The sequence below is a fragment of the Papaver somniferum genome, chromosome 9, assembly GCF_003573695.1.
Source record: "Papaver somniferum cultivar HN1 chromosome 9, ASM357369v1, whole genome shotgun sequence".
In the NCBI taxonomy this organism is placed as follows: Eukaryota; Viridiplantae; Streptophyta; class Magnoliopsida; order Ranunculales; family Papaveraceae; genus Papaver; species Papaver somniferum.
The window spans coordinates 167699529-167718267 of NC_039366.1; the positions used below are offsets into that span (position 1 = coordinate 167699529).

Consider the following 18739-nt stretch of genomic DNA (forward strand, 5'->3'; position numbering starts at 1 on the left):
TCTTTAATCAGCTTCATATCCATCCAATCAGGTATATTCTATAATAAGTGAAACAAGTGAAGAAGAAGATCAAGAAGATTCACAAATAAATCCACGAAGAAGAAGAAGAAGAAGAAGAAGAAGAAGAAGAAGAAGAAGGAGGAGGAGGAGGAGAGATAAATTTTGTATAATCATACAGTACATATCAATATCTACACTTTTGCCTTCGATACATATTTTCATTAAGTACATAAGAAGAAGAAGGAGATATAAATTTTGTATAATCATATAGTACATATCAATATCTACAATTTTGCCTTCGATACATATTTTCATTAAGTACATATTACTATGTACTGTTGGATTACTATGCATTGTGGGATCATAAAAAAATTTCTTCGGTACATATCAATATGTATCATGGAATTATACACTTTTTCCTTCAATACATATCAATGTTTGCTGAATCAATATGTACCATGGGATGATACACTTTTTCCTTGAATACATATTTTCCTTTAGTACATAACAATATATATTGTCGGATCAACATGTATTGTGGGACCATACACTTTTACTTATAGTACGTATTTTCCCCTAGTACATATCAATATGTACCGTGGGATGATACACTTTTTCCTTAAGTACATATCAATATGTACGATCATACATAACAGTATGTATTGCTCTTGGTGATTAGCAAAGATCTTCTTCTTCTTCTTTCACTGGATCTCAGTGATTTTTTTATTTCGGTATCCTAATTTGATTTTAAGCTTTTAGTTTTATGGGATTTTTGATGATTGATTTTTTTTTTACAGTTTCTGATTCGATTTCCGGTGCCCAAATTTTCGATTTCGATTTGGAATAGTTTCAGATTTTCTGGTTTGTGAACAACAACGACATGGTTTTGGTGAAAATTTAGTGAAAGAGAACATTGTGATGGGCATGAAGATAATTTCATGTATTCAAAACTTTTTTGGACCTCGGTTAATTGTTTTTTGCTGGGACTATTGGATAAGCCGGGTCGGGTTTACTAAACAGCAAAATTTTAGTGAAAGAAAACATTCTGATGGGCAGGAAGATAATTTCATGTATTCAAAACCTTTTTGGACCTCTGATTCCTGAGGGACTATAGGATAAGCCGGGTTGGGTTTACTAAACATCAAATTTCTCTTTCTAATGTTGCGACCTACCCCATAGTCAACCCACGCCTAGGCAGGTTAATTCGGGTGTTTTCTGACGATCTCTATGGTAAGCAATATCTAAGAAAAGCACCTAATTAATCTCAATACAACCTCATTTTCGTAATTTAATTTATACATATATATGTTTGAAGTGCAGGTTTCTTGGAACTTGGAAGCAATCCCATATATAGAATGGGAAACAAGCATGAAGTTAAATAGCCAGATTCTCATAAACGCATGTCAAAATATAAGTGTTGGCACACTAGAGTTGGACTCGGACACATACCCACAACATTATGTACACACAAAATGAGAGTATAAAAATATGACATGCCACTCCGTTCTACAATTCTATCAAAAAGATTCTGAATTTTCTTCAACAGTTTACCAAGAATTGCAAAAAACACAAATCTAGGTTCCTTGTCTATAGATTTTCTATCATAAGAACTGTCCTTCTGTTACCAGTTTACCCTTCAGATGGTGTCTTCTAATCAGAGACATCTTCGTCATTCAATGTAATCTCTCTCCAGCCAATCCCATTACCGTTGACCAACTATCACCCCCGCTCCATGCTGAACAATTTGGAACAACAAAAATGCCACAAAACAATCGAAGCGAATAAATCAAAAGAAGAGTGAAAAACAAAACACCGCTTCACAGATGAGATATCAACCAATAATAATAAGGTACCTTGCGTAACATCATCGATCCAAGGGCCATTCATAATGGTTAACAGGCTACATGCTTCGCTATATTGCAAATCCGGCAGCAACTTTGGGGTTAGCAAGAAACACCTGTCATAATAACATTGTTAGAAACAGAACTATTTAATCCAATGGATCCTCCTTGAAAAGTGGTTTACAATAGAAGGTTGTCCAATGTTATACACTTCACAATACCCACGACAATTTCCAACAACCCCCACACACACGGGCAAACACAAAGAATCGAGTTCTTCCTGGGCCAAACTAACAAAGCCGACCATATCTAAGAACCTCCTTTCATACAAGATAGTTGGGGTGACAAACCTATCATGCCATGCGAAAACCTATGAACCCAATAACCTAAAAAAACAGCTTACTAGGCTTTTGGAAAGACTTACACGCTAAGCAAAATCCAGAGGGGCCAAGCTGTGAGGGACTACTTAAAGAGAATCCAATAGTGAATTTGGATCAGATTTTTCAAACTTAATGTGAAAATATCGTTGCAATGAACTAGAGAGTCCTAAACATGAATGAAATATGTACTACCATAGAGTGAATCGGGACAAGTGTCCAAATTGAACTTGCTAGGTCATCAATGAGGTGGACTTTGGTTTCTTTATCAATTTTATACAAGAAGACATTATGTTCTTACTGTGGTGTATTGAGCTGGCTGGCTGCTCTCACTAGCTGCTGGAACATCTTCCGTTCATTGATAGGGTCCATCCCTGATGAGACAAGAAGCAAAACAATACGAATGAACCAAAACATTAACCTTTTGAAAAAAAAAAACTTTTGTAAGGTCAATCTGTACATTTACCTTGATTGATCTCATCAACCACACGAAAAGGACAATTTGTAAGGTCTTGAAGAGAAACCAGATAAAGAATAGTAGAAACAGAGCGCTCCTACAAAACAAAATTCGTTACAGACTTATAGTTGATTAGAAGATAACAAAAGCATGGAAAATAATAGTGATATGGACATGGTGAATACCCCTCCTGATTGATGATGAGCACTTAGGACTTGAAGCTGTCCAGCTTGTCTGATTATAATGAAAACATAATCAGAAAGAGTGAAAGATACTTCAGATGAGGACAATCTTATCAAATATGCCCTGAAAAGTATCTTTCTCGAACTAACCTGAACTTTACTTTGATAAGTATCCCAAATTTATCGAACTCCATATCACGCTCGTCTGAAATAAATCATTAAAACATATAACAAGATCGGTTAGTCAGTTTGTTAGTCATATCTTCAACAACTGAAGGTAGTAGCTGAGTACCCAATGAAACTTCTCCTGCAACAGCCATCTCTTGAAAGTTTTGACTAAATGTCTTATTTATTTGAGCTACAAGATTTCTTAGCGTCGGGAGCCATCTTTCCTGCACAAGCGCAATACATAACAACATAAACCCAATCAGATTTTTGATTTAGTTAATAGTTTAAGAATAAGCATAAGTCTCTGACGTATATAATCAGAATGAATCCAACAGAGGAGACGATTCAACTGTCTTCACTTACCTTCAAGGTGTCTATTTCAGCCACACACCTCTTTAGCTCCTCCTTGTCAGCTTCCAGCTTCCTAGCAATGGCTTCTATCTGTAATTCAAAGAAATTCACAAGATCAGGCATGATAAAAGAGGAATGGAAAGAAAGTAAAAACAGTTCAATAACCTTTTGCTGGCGGCTTTCATATTCTTCCAGAATATTGTGGTTCAGAAATAGAATGGAATTTGCTTGAGAAATATTATCTTGAATTGCAGCTTCCAAATCCTCGATCGTAGCAGGCATCTATGTTGAAAACTTGCATTAGTATTGATTAAGGATGTATTCGTTAAAAATATTACTAGGTAGTGATCCAAAAAAAAAAAAACTTTAAGAAAAATTCCCCCAAAAGAAGATAGTAGCAATGACGTAAAAACTAAATCTTATACTGTGTATTATATCAAACACGGAAATATGCATGAACAGGCATTTGTAGCTATAGAAGATATAATGGAAATATTCCAAGTATTCTGTTAAACGTATGAAAGGGTAGACAAACAACCACAACCTTGATAAGCAATCTAGTTAGTAAAATACACCAAGTTGCAAACTGCAACATCTTTCTTATAAGGAAGTACTTGTTCACAAAAACATTTTCTGTCTTTGGTGGCTGACTTTTGGCGAAGAAATAACTACATGCGTTTACAATTCAAACTCAATATTAAGAAATCAAGCCAACAACCTCAAGAAATTCCTGTGACAGTTCGCGAGTGATCTTGGCAATTGATTCAGCATGTTTCTTGGCAGCAGAGAGTTGTTCTCTGCTCCTCTCTGTTGCCTGCTTACCTGTAAAAGTAATCAGTACGGAATTGTCAAACTTGTACAGAACCAGAAACACAGACAAGAATGTTGGCGAAACAAACTTGGTATAAGTCATTCAAATATGCAGGCTACCTCAGCATTTTAAGATGAGTTAAATAGCAATCACAAACAGAAAAACAAACGAAACAAATTAAGCCAAAAAAATAACATGACCCATATGTGTTGGAATGAGTGAAACACCTAGATTAAACTTTTACTAATCAAGCACTAATTCTAAGTGCACAACTTGTATAGGTTCCTTAATGGTTTTTAAAATATTCAATTTTGTTAACCAAACGAAATTTATACCTGATCTTAGTTAAGCATATCATATCATACAACATATAGGTTCACTTAAACCTGGGGGAAAAGCCTTGTAAAAGATTATGTAATATCTCTTTTGATTGCCTTCAGATTATCCTATATATGCACCCATATTTATATTAGCACAATACTAGTGTAATTGGCACGCAAAAACATCAGGATGGCAACAAAGTGACTTCATATAAGGGAAATATCCTAGATAGATAAATTTTTGCCCCATTATCATCTGGGTTAATGGAATCTTTGTTCTGTAATATCTTGATTGCCTTCAGATATCCTATGTCTGTACCCATATCTATATTAGCACAATACTAGTGTAATTGGCACGCAAAAACATCAGGATGGCGATAAAGTGACTTCATATAAGGAGGTCAAAATATCCTAGATGGATAAATTTTTGCCCCATTGTCATCTGGGTTAATGGAATCCTTTTTCTAAATCGTCTCTTCAAAATGGAAATAGAATATTGAGTCAAGAAAGATTGCAAGGTTCTAAAAAGACGCAATTCAGGATAACGAAGTCCCTAAACAAAGCCTAACTTGAAAATCGTAAAACACAATTCAGGGAAGTAGACAGCTGTGACATAAATAAGCACATACAAGTCTCAAAATGCAAGGATGCCTCTTTAGCAGCCTTCTCTTGTTCCTTGATATTGCGCTCCATCTCCCTGATCTGGATAAAAAAAAATGAACAAGACCGAAAGAGTATTAATTTACTCTAGCTTGAGATAATAAAAGGCTCCTCGCGTTTCTAAGACTTGATAACATAATAAATTTGACACACACCTTGGCTTCAAGCTCAATGCACCTCAGGTGATTTTCAGCAAAGCTCCGTTTAAAAGAAACAGCCTCTACGAGCGTTTTCTAGGAAGGAAAAGGAACAAATAATGTACAAAAGAGGGTAATACATTGGGGGGGGGAAGCAACACTTGCCGCCCACAACATAAGTTGTCGTCATGCACATCAAATTTCAAGTGAACAAGAACTGCAGAAAAGACCCAAAATCCTATACCCAACAAATATTCAGATACGATAAAATGTGGGAGAAACTCAAGTCAAGCTGATATTTACCTTCATGCCAACTGCAAGATGGAACCGCTGCGTGTTCAATTTGGCAGCTTCATCAACAAGCTTTTTAAGGTTAGACTCCAAGTCATCCTCCCTAGAGATAGAGTCTAATTTCAATCTTTTTTGATCTATATAGTCCAAGAAAACACAGAAAAGAATAAATGAACTTATGATCCAAATAATGAAAATTATAAGACTAGCTGCAGTTTCAGTTAAGGTGACTTACTGATACGGTTCTCCATTTCGCGACTTTTCCGTTTCTCTTGCTGAATCGTGTTGTGAATACCTTCCTACAAAATAAATAGATAAAATGTATCAGAGGAGCAGAAGCAATCACAAGTAGGTTTAATTGCTTCTGTAGATTCATTATAACATACACGCTGCCTTCGAAATTTAGCTGCTTCATTCTCTAATTGGTTTTGCTCACTCTGAAGTTTTCTACAGAGTGCTTCCAGATCAGTAATAGCGTCTTCCAGCTCTCTTTTACTTGACCTAAGTTTTTCAATTTCACCAGCATCTACACCTGAGAGAAAAAGATGAAGCACATAAGAGGTCTCAAACAGCTCTTAGACAGGACTACTGCACACAGAAAGCTTTCAGATACATACTAGACAAAAGAAGACGTGAAGGAGACAATGAATCAACACTTGCGGATACATGTCCACCATATCTAGACTTGGTCCATCGGTAGTGGTTCTCTGGAGTCCAAAGATCCTGAATACCAAGTTGGTTGACCCGGTCAGCCTGTCTATCAGTTTCCTTATTCCCGATATACTGAAAAAGAACATACAGAGATGTCAAGTGTTGATAGTTGAAAAATTATTAGTTTCCGAAAAGAAAAAGAGAAAAACAGGCCTAGCCTCAAGCAAATTAAATGCATCAATAATTATAAGGATAACATAGGCGCAAGAGCAAACACACTTACTGAAGCATCCAGTCCAGACTGGCTAATCAGAACCTCCTTAACAGCGCTAGGTCCATCAAAAATTTCGTCAAGCCTGGAATAGATGCCAAGCTTGCGCATCTGCAGAAAACAATATTACATGAGACTAAAATTACAAATGGAATAAATCGAATGGGGTGCCGACTCGGTCAAGTGAAAAATAACACCTCTGCTGAAGGGTCGAAAGGTCTTCTATTATTTCCTCTGTCTTCTGTATAATTTAGAACAGGAACACCAAATGGCTTAAGGCCGCTGACCAAGAAATCTCTATCATCTGGATCCTGACATACGATGGACTGCAACAAATGAAACACAAACTAATAAGCACTGATGTTCAGTATTGGACACGTAGCAGCATTCTATAAATAAGCTTTATTAGATACCTTCCATATATATTTTGCAACTTGACCTTCTAAATAAATTGCATGATCTCGATTGGGAAGAGTGACCTGACATGGAACCAGTTAGCCAAGATCTATAGATAATCATTCATACAAGATATACAAACTTTGATAGATGTACCTCGAGGAGGACAGGACCATACACTTCCTTTTTAAACTCATGCCGATGTTCTTGTAACCAGTGATAAGCCTCGTATATTTTGTCAGCTCCAGAACTTTTCAATGCTTGCAGAAGCTTATTATTCGCTTGTTCCATAACCTTAAGGCTGCAAGTCAAACACCAGAGTTCCAATGTGAGAACATTATAAGACTACAGTTGACAAGTATGTAGAGCATAATTCACTCTTCAACTTTTATTGTAAAAGAAGTCAACATAAGAGTTTAACCTGTCTGAACACCGGTTTAGATTATATTTCTTCTGGTTTAGAAGATTTTCCTTTTCAGACTTCTGGAACCTCTTGTCCTTTGTAGAATTTTCTAACTCCACTATTTGTTTGCGTAACACTTCCTGTTAATAGAGGATGCAAATTGTTTTACGCTGAGACTAAAGCAACCAAAAACACCAAGACCAAGAAGATGCTGACCAGGTCAGAAGATGTTCAAAATGAATTAATAGAGAAAACAACCAGGATCGGTATCATTAGCTACAACAGAGCATGCAATGAAGGTTGCTTGACCTAGTCATTAAGAACCTCCACAATACAAAGGCAGGGCAAAATACAAGGAGATAAATTTTCTGTAATTTCTGTAAAATTGACATAAAAGCAGTATCCAAAAGCCTAAAATCATGGGTTTATTCATATTAAGTTCTGTTTTCACCAAGCTACTGTTCCAAAATCTTATCACGGCAGAACAAATTAACCATATGAGCATGGATATAACTATCCTCCCCGTAATAACAAGCCCTTCAAAAAACAAGATATAGTTTACAGGTACAACACAGTATCATATAATCCCATCAGAATGAGGTTCCCCATTCCCAGCATCCAACTCTAAGATGAATACATTGAAGAGTCATCCATAGGGGGGGTTCCTACAAAGGTGCAAAACATACTACTGACCAAGTGCCACGAAATTACTCTAGGGGAAGAAGATATAAATCCTTAGCATGACAATGGACTCACAAATGAATCTTAACTAATTAGGAAACAAAAAGGATAAAAGAAGTCCCAATTAACTCGCTATATAAGAATGCTAATTATAAACCGATCCATCTTGGTTAAGGTGTAACAGAAATTGTCTAGTCCCTTGAGTGATGGGAGTGTAACCGTACTTAAAGCCTAATGCATCAATATTTGACAAAATAATGTAATATAGTACGCCGGCGACATAAACAACAATAAGTATGAAAGCATTAAAGATTTACATACAAGCTCGTCCGTAGGAGGTTCGTACATGGGTAAATTCTCAAGTGCTTGTTCAGCTTCTGCAAGTTCTTCTTTGGCTCTTGAGATCCTATGTTGACGAGATTCCTCTTGCCTCCTTAGCTCTTCCATTTCGTCATAATTTCCCCGAACTTGCACCGCCTATCACAAGAATTATCAAAAACAAACATTAACAGCCAAAGTATAACAAATGCAATCTGTTGACATAACCTAAATACTACAAGCGCGGAGAATAAAAGAGTTTACCCACCAAACGACTTTCTTTATCCAACATTTCGGTACGATTCGTAGAATTGTTGGCTATGAGATTGCTTATTTTCTTACACTCGGCATCTTGTGCTGCTTTAGCTTTCTTCTGTTCTCTACAGCACCAACATTGTTACAAATCAAACTCCGCATGCAAGACAAGCAAAGAGAGTAAAATTCCACAGCATTGTACTCAGTGTCCACTAACATAATGGACTGTTTTTTTCATAATTGCAGTTGCTATGCTGGAGCTTTGGTACTTGGTCACCTTTCTAAGTAGCTCTACTGAAGCCATTTTGATGCAGGGATATGCTGATATTTGATCTTAAATTTCTTACTTGCTTCCTCTAAAGAACATATTTTCCAAGGCACATACTGCAAATACATTACAAATAATTGCTCCAGAAGGGTTTCTCTACTTACAAGATAGGTTTCAGACTGAAGCAATAAGTTCATCAGGTGAATGGACATAAGGTTAGTTTTTCTTTTACTTGGGCTGAATTCTTAACTGTCTCTGCAAAACTTACTAGGACAAAAGTAGGCAAGGCTAGAAATAGATCACCAATTAGCTAACCAAAGAGCAACCTCTTCTCTGACACCCGCTATTCAGTGAACCTCTATTGCTCTACCAACTAAATTTCTCATTGAATTAAGTTCAGGTTTGATCTTATTACTGACATTGAAGTGAATCGAATTTATGGATCACATACTGTATCTTTTTATGGTGAAGTTTATTGTTTTTCAAGAAGTTCCATTTTTTATCATGATTAACAACTGGAAGTACCCAGCTAAGAGGACCTTAAGGTCACAAGGTTCGAGTCCAACATGTTACCCCGAGGTAGAACCACTCACGAAAAGCAAGTTGAGGTTGCCTCAAACAAAATAAATGGGATAGTAACATGGAGGCCTGACCAAGACTATGATCAAAACAGCATATACTCGCAAACATTTGGTAGTGGTCATTCAAATCGAAAGGGCATATCCAAGTCCGGAGATCAAAAATAAATTTACACTTATTCAATATCCGTACACTATCATGATATAAACACCGGTCAGATAAAGGGGCGTAGATATCACATAAACTGATTCACTAAGCAAACCAGCAGGTCCATTTAAACAAGTCAAAAGCATTTGATTAGGAGTCCAGCTCAGAAGCAGAGAACATAACACCCACATAAGGTGAACTACAAGACCTATGGTACAGATGATGAATATCAATTTTGTGACTGATGTCTAATAAGGTCCAGACTCCAAAGTTGAGGGTGAGGGAGAGGAAGAGAGAGAGAGAGAGAGAGAGAGAATTCATAAAACAAGTGAACGTACTCTATGGGTCTTCGGAGATTACTTAGAACCTTAACAGCTTCTTCCAAATGTCCGGCGGCAGCAGTTTCCTCCTTTTTCCGATCCATATACTCACTCCTTTTTTGGTCGTATTTGAGCCACGGTAACTTCTTTTTCATAGATTCAACCTGTTGACAAGAAAAAGTATAAGGGATGCTGCAATCAAAGAAGAATGGTCATTACAACTCAATAACAAACCTTTGCCAGAAGTTCATCTCTTAGACGAACACGCTCTACATCTTTTTCTTGCTCAGCATTGAGCGCCTTCAATTGATTCAAAGTATCTCCATTTTGCTTGACGGCCTATAAGAGAATAAAAAGCATCTTTAACACCATAAGAAGATCCACAATGAGATATTTATTATGTCAGTCATACGAAACATAAATGTTCACTCTTGATTACATAAACCTCTGAATGAGATGGAGAGTACCAATCAAACCATGTTTCAACATATACTCCAACTCCATGGAAAAACAAAATTTGAGAACTATGACGAGAAGACTAACCCCCAAGCGGTTGTTAAGTCCACATAAAGTCCATAACAAACTCATAAACATGAATCAAAAGAAAATGCGATGAAAAACAAGAGCATATTTTCAGTGAAACCTGATTAAACCAATGAAAAAATGTATTGATTGGCGATACCAAAACATACTAAAATGTATTTCCCCAGCCATATGAAGAATTCGTACAATCACAAGGCAGGTGAGAGTTCACTTAGAAACTCACCACTTCAAGTTTCTTAAATTCAGAACTTTTATTCACGAGAGTCCGATGTAGAACTGGGAGTTGTGGATCACCAACAGCTTTCTCAGTTTCTTCAAGAAGTTGTACAGGAGTTAACTTAGCAAACTCACATACCCGATCTTGAGGTAAAAACTGCATGGAAAAAGAGATTTGAACTCAAAGTTAAGACTGCAAGATATCCACATCAACTCTGTAAATATTTTCAATTGAATTCGTCTGGAACAAAAGAATGTAAAGAATACATATACAACAGTAGAAAAAGTGTAACTTCTGTTCTAAGGGAACTAATTGGAATTTTCAGTGTAATTCCAGTGACATACTTAGACAAGAGAAGAGAACAGCCACCACACTCGGTCATCTAACTAAAGAAGCTAAATTTTCAAGATAGTTCGTAACGACTTACTACCAGCGAAATTGATAGGTTCCACCATTTTGGTTTGTTATGTTTAAAGCATGAGCATTTTTCAGTGCGATGAAAAGCCACTCCCTGTTTTGCTGAGAATCCGGAATCACAAAGACTAATATTCACCAGCTATGTGTCAACCAAGGAAGAACACCTTGCTTACACAGTCAGGAAGGTGTGTTTTGGAGAGAATTGGGTATTTTAGAGCTCTACAAACCAACTTGAATGTGCAAAAAGAGTTCTACATTTCTACCGTTTACTATAAGTTCATAAATAGATTTACTATATCAGGCATTCTATAAATAGTTCACTATCTGCATCTTTCTCTCGTAAGAAACGCTAAGAATATTAATGAACACCCTACTAGAAAAAAAAAATGACCAAAAAATCTAAGAAAGTACAAACATATGAAATTAAGATACAATTTCCTTACTTAGCTACCTGAAAGATGTAACTAATCCAGTTAATCATGGAATAGGCCCACTCTTCCTGATGGCTTAAGACTATGCATTGCTGTCTATGTTGTGCAACTTGAACCGAAAGTTGAAGACAACCCTAAGTTGTTTTCTTGTGAGCAATTTGGCTAAGTAGACAATCTAATGGGCCGTCGTTTTTGGAAGCTACGACAATAGAAGTCTCTCTAAGACAAACTTAACGAACACCTTCACATAACTTAAACTAAAAGTCAAGGTACTCTGAGATTTGAGCTTTCAATGTAATATCTTAAACAGATTACTAATCAACCAAATGCAACTATCAAAAAATACCTCAAAAGATGATACAAAGCTGCATATTGATCAAAGCAAATAAAATAAGTAATTGATAAGATGTCTGCACAATTGTTTTTTTCTCCATTTTGGTAGGGAGTTGGGACCAGAGAATAGGCTGGGTTAAGTATCATACCTGAGTCAAATTGTTAACTTGGATATTGAACTTTTGAATTATTTCTAACACTTCTCTTTTTGGCACTACTTTATCTGGAAAGAAAATTGAGTATTGATATTAGCCGTCAACTTAAATATGATAATTTATTTTGTTTTTTAAATCAATAACCTCCAAAGTAGGGCAGTATTTTAAGCAAACATGAAGCAATCTAATCAAAGAGTAAGGTGTCAAACAGACCCAGGGATACAATTGTATAGGAAAGAGCTATTGGTTGACTTCTGAAACCCCTGATCTCACTCTTGAGCCAATAGACTCTTTGAGTTGGTAACCAAAGATCATGCAAGTAACAGAAAATGATTTTGCTCATTGAGAAGCTCTCGAAGAATAAACAGCAATGCAAGATCCTCTAAATGCACTGGCCGCAGTTGCAATTTGAGTAAAAATGGTGAACACATGTGGCTAGGGAAAACTTTATCCTATTAAAACTAAGACTTTGGGATAACAATCTAAAATTAGGACTTTATGCTCATTGCCAAGATATATTATTTTGGAGGGAACTAACTTCTACGTGATAAGCGGTCAACAAAAAGAACTTCAAACAGATGCTAGGAAAAACAGACTGCAAGAGTGGTAATTATGAACAAGATTTAACCATTGAACAGCCATTCGGACTTGTTCTCTGTGTTTATCTTCCTCGTAATGATTATAGATTCCCCATTACGATCACTTTTAAGTGTTATCTTAATAAAACCAGATGCCTTCCCACGTTTCACAAAAGCCCCAATCTGTCCAGCTCTTCCAAGAAGCTAAGAGAGGAAAAAAAATGTTAGTTTAACTGTTAAAATATATAATTAGTTCCAAAATATACATGCTTGGACCTAAATTGAGCATCAAACCTGGGGCTCTCCACCAAGACCTAGGGCAATAGCACAAACAAGGGAACTCTTTCCAGATCCATTGGGTCCAACAACAATGTTGAGACGAGGAAAAGGTTTACATGTTACATGCTCAAATGTCATGAAGTTATGAAGCTCAATCATGGTAATGTTTCCTGGTAAGTAATCATCCTCGCTTCTGAAACATTCCGACAACACGACTCCGATAGTAAGTACATAACCATATCTTTAATAAACCCTAACTGAGATCGGAATAAAAACTAATTGAAAGTTATATACCTCTTAAACCGCTTAGCCAAGGGTTCCTCCATGACAGGAGAATCTAAGGTATTGATATCAGGGTGAGATTCTGTCAAAACCCTAATGGAGTGGTTCCAGATACCAGAAGTTAGGGTTTATGGAAGAACATACTTTCTGTACGCATGGGTTGAATAAAATGGAGGGATCAAGAAGTTAGGGTTTCGTATGAACAGAAGAGAGAGGAGGGAGAAATCGCACCAAATGAGAAGACCTGTCTTTCGAGTACTAGACAGACTACTGGTATACCGTATACCCGAGTACCCGACCGACGAGGAAAAGACTTGAGGAAAGAGAACCGCGCCAAAACCTTTGAAGCGTGGGTTTGACGCTTGTTACTGGGCGGGAAAATAACGATGGAACGTGTTCAACTCCGTTTTATCGTGGTTTAAGAGCTAACTCGGACAAGCGACTGAGTTGTCATATGCCAAGTCACGCTTTTTCTAGGATCGTTTTGCACTGGACTGGACTCTATATTGAAGATATTCTTCCGATTAGTTGGCCTCATTATCCTCCATGTATGGAATCTCGATCCTCGTTACATAACTCCCTAAATTAAACTAATCGTAAAGATTAAAATGTTATGTGCACACTCGTTAAGAAATGTGCGCAAATTCGGACATACCCAAACACACAAAAAATAGTTTCTTCTTTTAAGGGGCCGTCCAGAGAGGTGGTCATGCCATCATTCATGATGGATATAATAATGCATCATTTAGCTTGTTCCGGACCCTTGATTATAATATAAAATATGTTTTTATATTGTCTTACTAGGCGGTTCTACTTCTCATGGTTTGTTATCATCCATTGAATCAAGATTTGCTCAAACTTTATCCACACATGCAATACAGCTACGCAGTACGCACCAAACCAAATATCAAGATGAGAGAATTTGTCGCTAATTTTCTTGTTGAGATCAGGAAACTACAAGATCAACTCGCAGCTGCTGGATCTATAATTTTTTATAGTGAAATGGTATACTTTCATAACTTTTACCTGACTATTATTCATTTGTTACTTTCATTAGAATTCGTCAATGCACCTTTGTGACCAGTCAAGAATTGCATAATCTTCTTTTAGTGAGGAAATAGTGGTTTCTAATACCAAGATTGATAACGAAGCTAAAGCATTTGTTGTTAATACTGGTGAAAAACGGGGGTCTAACAACCACATCCAACATTTCGCTTAGCAATCTGTATGGACAAACTCCAATATACTTTCAAGAGAATCAACTAGAAAGTCAGAATCAATCTTTTAGAAAAGTATATCAAAGAGCTTATATCTGAATTTCTCAATTCAATCCGCAATCAAACAAGTAGGAATTTGCGAGCCCGATTTAATAAGAGAAATAACTTGGACAGTATCACAAACCAATATCCAAGTGTCAATCAATTCAATCAACAACCCAAAGGCCGGATTCAAGAACTGATTGATCTTAACGCACAACCTGTGATATTTCAATTATATAAACAAATATAATCCGTAAAAGAAATAACACAAACACCAGAAATTTTGCTAACGAGGAAACCGTAAATGCAGAAAAACCCTGGAACCTAGTCCAGCTTTGAACACCGTACTGTATTAAGCCGCTATAGACACTAGCCTACTCCAAGTTAACTTCGGACTGGAATGTATTTGAGCCCTAACCAATCTCACATTGATCAAGGTACAATTGCGCTCCTTACGTCTCTGAATCCCAGCAGGACTCTACGCACTTGATTCCCTTAGCTGATCTCACCCACAACTAAGAGTTGCTACGACCCAAAGTCGAAGACTTCCAAAACCAATTTGTCTCACACAGAAAAGTCTATTGAATAGATAAATTTGTCTCCTACAGATATACCTATGAGTTTTATTTCGTCTTTTGATAAATCAAGGTGAACAGGAACTAATAGATATACCGGACTTATATTCCCGAAGAACAGCCTAGAAATATCAATCACCTCACAATAATCTTAATCGTATGGTAGCGAAACAAGATACTATGGAATCACAAACGATGAGACGAAGATGTTTGTGACTACTTTTTATCTTGCCTACCGGAGATCAAATCTCGAGCAAATCTTAGAGAAGATAGTACTCAATCACGATAGAAAACAACAAGATCAGAACACGCAACTACAGAGAAAATAGTTGGGTCTAGCTTCAAAATCCCAATGAAGTCTTCAAGTCGTTAACCTACAGGGTTTTGGAAAAACCTATGGTTAAAGGAGAATCGACTCTAGTCGCAAATAATGTCACACGTGATGCGTGGGGATTAGGTTTCCCAGTTGCTAGAGTTCTCCTTTATATAGTCTTCAAATCAGGGTTTGCAATCAATATTACCTTGGTAACAAAGCATTCAATATTCACCGTTAGATGAAAACCTGATTAGACTCAAGCCAATATCTTTCAACCGTTAGATCGAACTTAGCTTATTACACACAAATGATACCTAAACGTGTACACCTTTGTTGGCTTAACAATAGTTAACCAAAGTTAGCCATATGAACACTTTCATATCAAACTTATTCATCTTAACCATAACTAGTTCAAATGACTCAAATGAAACTAGTTCTAGAGTTGTTCAATTGTTTAAATTCTCATATAAGTATACAAGACACAATTAAAGCAAAATCGATTTACTCGAATCAAGTCATGAACATTATAGTCATGGTTTGCAAAAGATTGTATTCCTTAATATATAAATGTATTGGTTCATGACATAACCGATTTTAGAACATAACTTACTTAAGTATGCAAACGGGTACGCATACGTAAGTAGTCGGACTTGGACTGTGTTCGATAGTACGCAAATAAGTACGCATGTTGTCACACATCCAAACTTCAGTTGAAATCAGTACGCATAAGGGTACGCATACCAAAGTTCCCGTACTTCAACTGAGTTCGCCAGTACGCGTACGGTTACGCATACTCTAGCACCCTGACTTCCCCTGACCTTATCAGTACGCATACGGGTATGCATACTACACCAGTCTTGGATCAACATATATGCAAGTACGCATACTATGTCTATAGTCCAATTAAGGTTAAGTGTTCTAAACTCCATTTCAATCGTTGAAACATTCGTAGAAGACGACAATAGTTGTCTCACACAAACTATTAGCTTCAAAGAAATTTTCAAGTGATCGAATGATCAATACGAAACATTTGGAGTCTACATCAATTGACTGTCTCACACAAATCATATAAGATGTTACCATGCGATTTTCACATGATCATCTTTTGACTTTCGTCAAGAATATAAGATGAACTTGGTTAAAGCGAAAGCTTACCAACACATATTTCGAGAAATATGTAAACGAGTTAAACTCAGCTCGAAATATAAAATGTGAATAAATTGATATTATATAGTTATACGCCTTTTGTCTCAAATAGGAGATAGAGTAGAAATAGACTTTCCGAGTGATAGATGAGTTTTAGTCTCCATATACATTTTATTGATGAAGTTCCACAAGCTCTCCTTAGTAGTTCTTCGTCTTCAATTGATGAACGTCGTGAAATCTAAAGCTCAACTACACAATCTATCCTAGTCCGAGACATCGCTATAAGTAGACTAGAAATCAATACTTATAGTTTTGATCACTAAACTTGACAAACAAGCTTGAGATAGCAATGCTTGCGAGTTCTACCGAGCATTGCTCTAACAATCTTCCCCTTTGTCAATTTTAGTGACAAAAACTATCAATACATATGGATTACAAAATAAATATAACTTTGTAGCTTCTCATCCAAATGCTTGATCTCCTTGGTTCTTCTACATTACTCGAAATCTTCGTCACTTCAGAGTACTCTAGTAATTCTGAACGTGTTCAACTCAGCATCATAGTTGTTGAAGATTCGTAGCCGTAGCAATGAGAAAACAGTTGCTCTCAATCATTGTTATACAATGTCATAGTATTATTACATAACATCAAAGTTCCATTGTATCACAACTTTGACAACAATACTATGGTGATATGTATCACTCCCCCTTAGTCAATACTTCATCTCACAATGAAAACTACTCCCCCTTACATAATGATACGTAAACCATATGTATTTGTAGTGTGAACTACACATTAATTCTCCCCCTTTTTGACAATATAAATTGGCAAAGGTACGAAAACTAGTGGGCTCCTAATGAATTTTTCATAGAGATACTTCATGACCAAAAGAGAACATATAAAATTTGTTTAGATGCAATCATATAGTCGAAACTAAATGCATTGATCAAGGAGTTTATAAATATACAAGAAAACTCCTACAATATTCCACAACCGCACTTCCCACAAACATTTTTCAATTAAACACAAGTTCAAATAAGAACTCTCCCCCCATAAAATGTCATTCCCGAAAGAACAACAAGAGCGACCTTATTTTTACAAGAAAAGAAAGATTCTTTGGACATAATCAAATCACATGAAACATGAATTTGTATCCAAAAATCCCAATTGAATTAACCACAAATAAACTGATTAATAGAATTGGTCATGCTCAACATAAGAAAACTTACGGAGCAACACAATATTTTCACAAGGACGCATGTGGATCAGGAAAAGACCAATACTGCGGAATATTCAAAGATTCATTCTATTTTTCATCAGTACTTACACAATGACATATAATAGACTTAATCTTTGGAGTCAAAAGTTTATTATATCTTACATCAATATTTGCATTAAAACGTATGATGGACTTAACTTTTGAGCAATTATGGGACAATCATAGTTCACGGACGTAAACACACATATCCCATAATAATTTTCAATATATAAAACCAATAAAGATTAATACTGCAAAATCATCTTCCAAAAGATACAAATGATCTTAGAAGATAATTACTCCAAGAATCCAAGGGCCCAAGTCCAAGAGAAGTGGAACAAGAGCGACGAAACGGATCAAAACACTCAAAAACGAGAGTCGGGACAAAGACCAATCTTAACTCTTCCAAATTAAAGAATTCTCATCTCCATTTTCAAGAGAATTCAAATATAAATATAATTCAAAAAGAATGAGGTCATTCCGAGTTCGGACGAAGAAGTTACGCCCAAAACAAGTTTACCGAAAATCGACATCTACGGGCCAGTATGCATACGGGTTTGAAAACAAATTTTCATGACCTGGAGCAGAAAGCAAACGGGTTTGCGTACTAAAACCCCTGGATTTTGATTTTTAAATGATGGTATGCATACCTGGTATGTGTACCATGAAGTCCAAACATCCTGAACTACTATGTTCAAGCCTAAACATTTAGGAACCTTAAACACGGATCAAGTTAGGTAGAAACGAATGATAAGCAAGGTACATGGATCATTATAAGTACTCTAAGCAAATAAAAACACAAATCTTTCTCAAGTTTATAGACATACCTTTTTAGAAGAATCCACTTGAATTCTACATCCTTACCGAACATAATCCGTGTGCCCCAATTCTTGTACTTCCCTCACCTTATACATAGCAGGGCATTCCTTGGTGAGGATGCACTTACGACACACTCAAGTTGTGTTGAGCTGAATAATGCCTTTCTCACCACGAGTGACTTTTGGATTATCATAAAAGAGATCGCTTTTAGAACCTTTCACATCCAATCCATCTTTCCAACAAACTT

The 18739-nt window shown here is 36.4% G+C and overlaps 1 protein-coding gene across 1 annotated transcript; it reads right to left on the reverse strand.

Moving 5' to 3' along the window:
• Positions 1–1369: 1369 nt before the first annotated feature.
• Positions 1370–13404, reverse strand: LOC113310412 (structural maintenance of chromosomes protein 5-like). Its single transcript, XM_026559078.1, has 30 exons — positions 13132–13404; positions 12853–13030; positions 12609–12762; positions 11975–12048; positions 10651–10800; positions 10119–10223; positions 9903–10048; positions 8584–8695; positions 8319–8474; positions 7335–7456; positions 7070–7214; positions 6931–6996; positions 6715–6843; positions 6530–6628; positions 6213–6378; positions 5982–6127; positions 5831–5894; positions 5608–5732; positions 5323–5400; positions 5137–5209; positions 4095–4198; positions 3542–3658; positions 3389–3466; positions 3150–3249; positions 3008–3062; positions 2861–2909; positions 2685–2772; positions 2520–2592; positions 1854–1957; positions 1370–1735 (listed from the first exon to the last, which is right to left on the reverse strand). Exons 1-30 carry the CDS (start codon positions 13161–13163, stop codon positions 1674–1676), a joined length of 3150 nt encoding a protein of 1049 aa, XP_026414863.1. The 5' UTR covers positions 13164–13404; the 3' UTR covers positions 1370–1673.
• Between the last annotated feature and the right edge of the window lie 5335 nt (positions 13405–18739).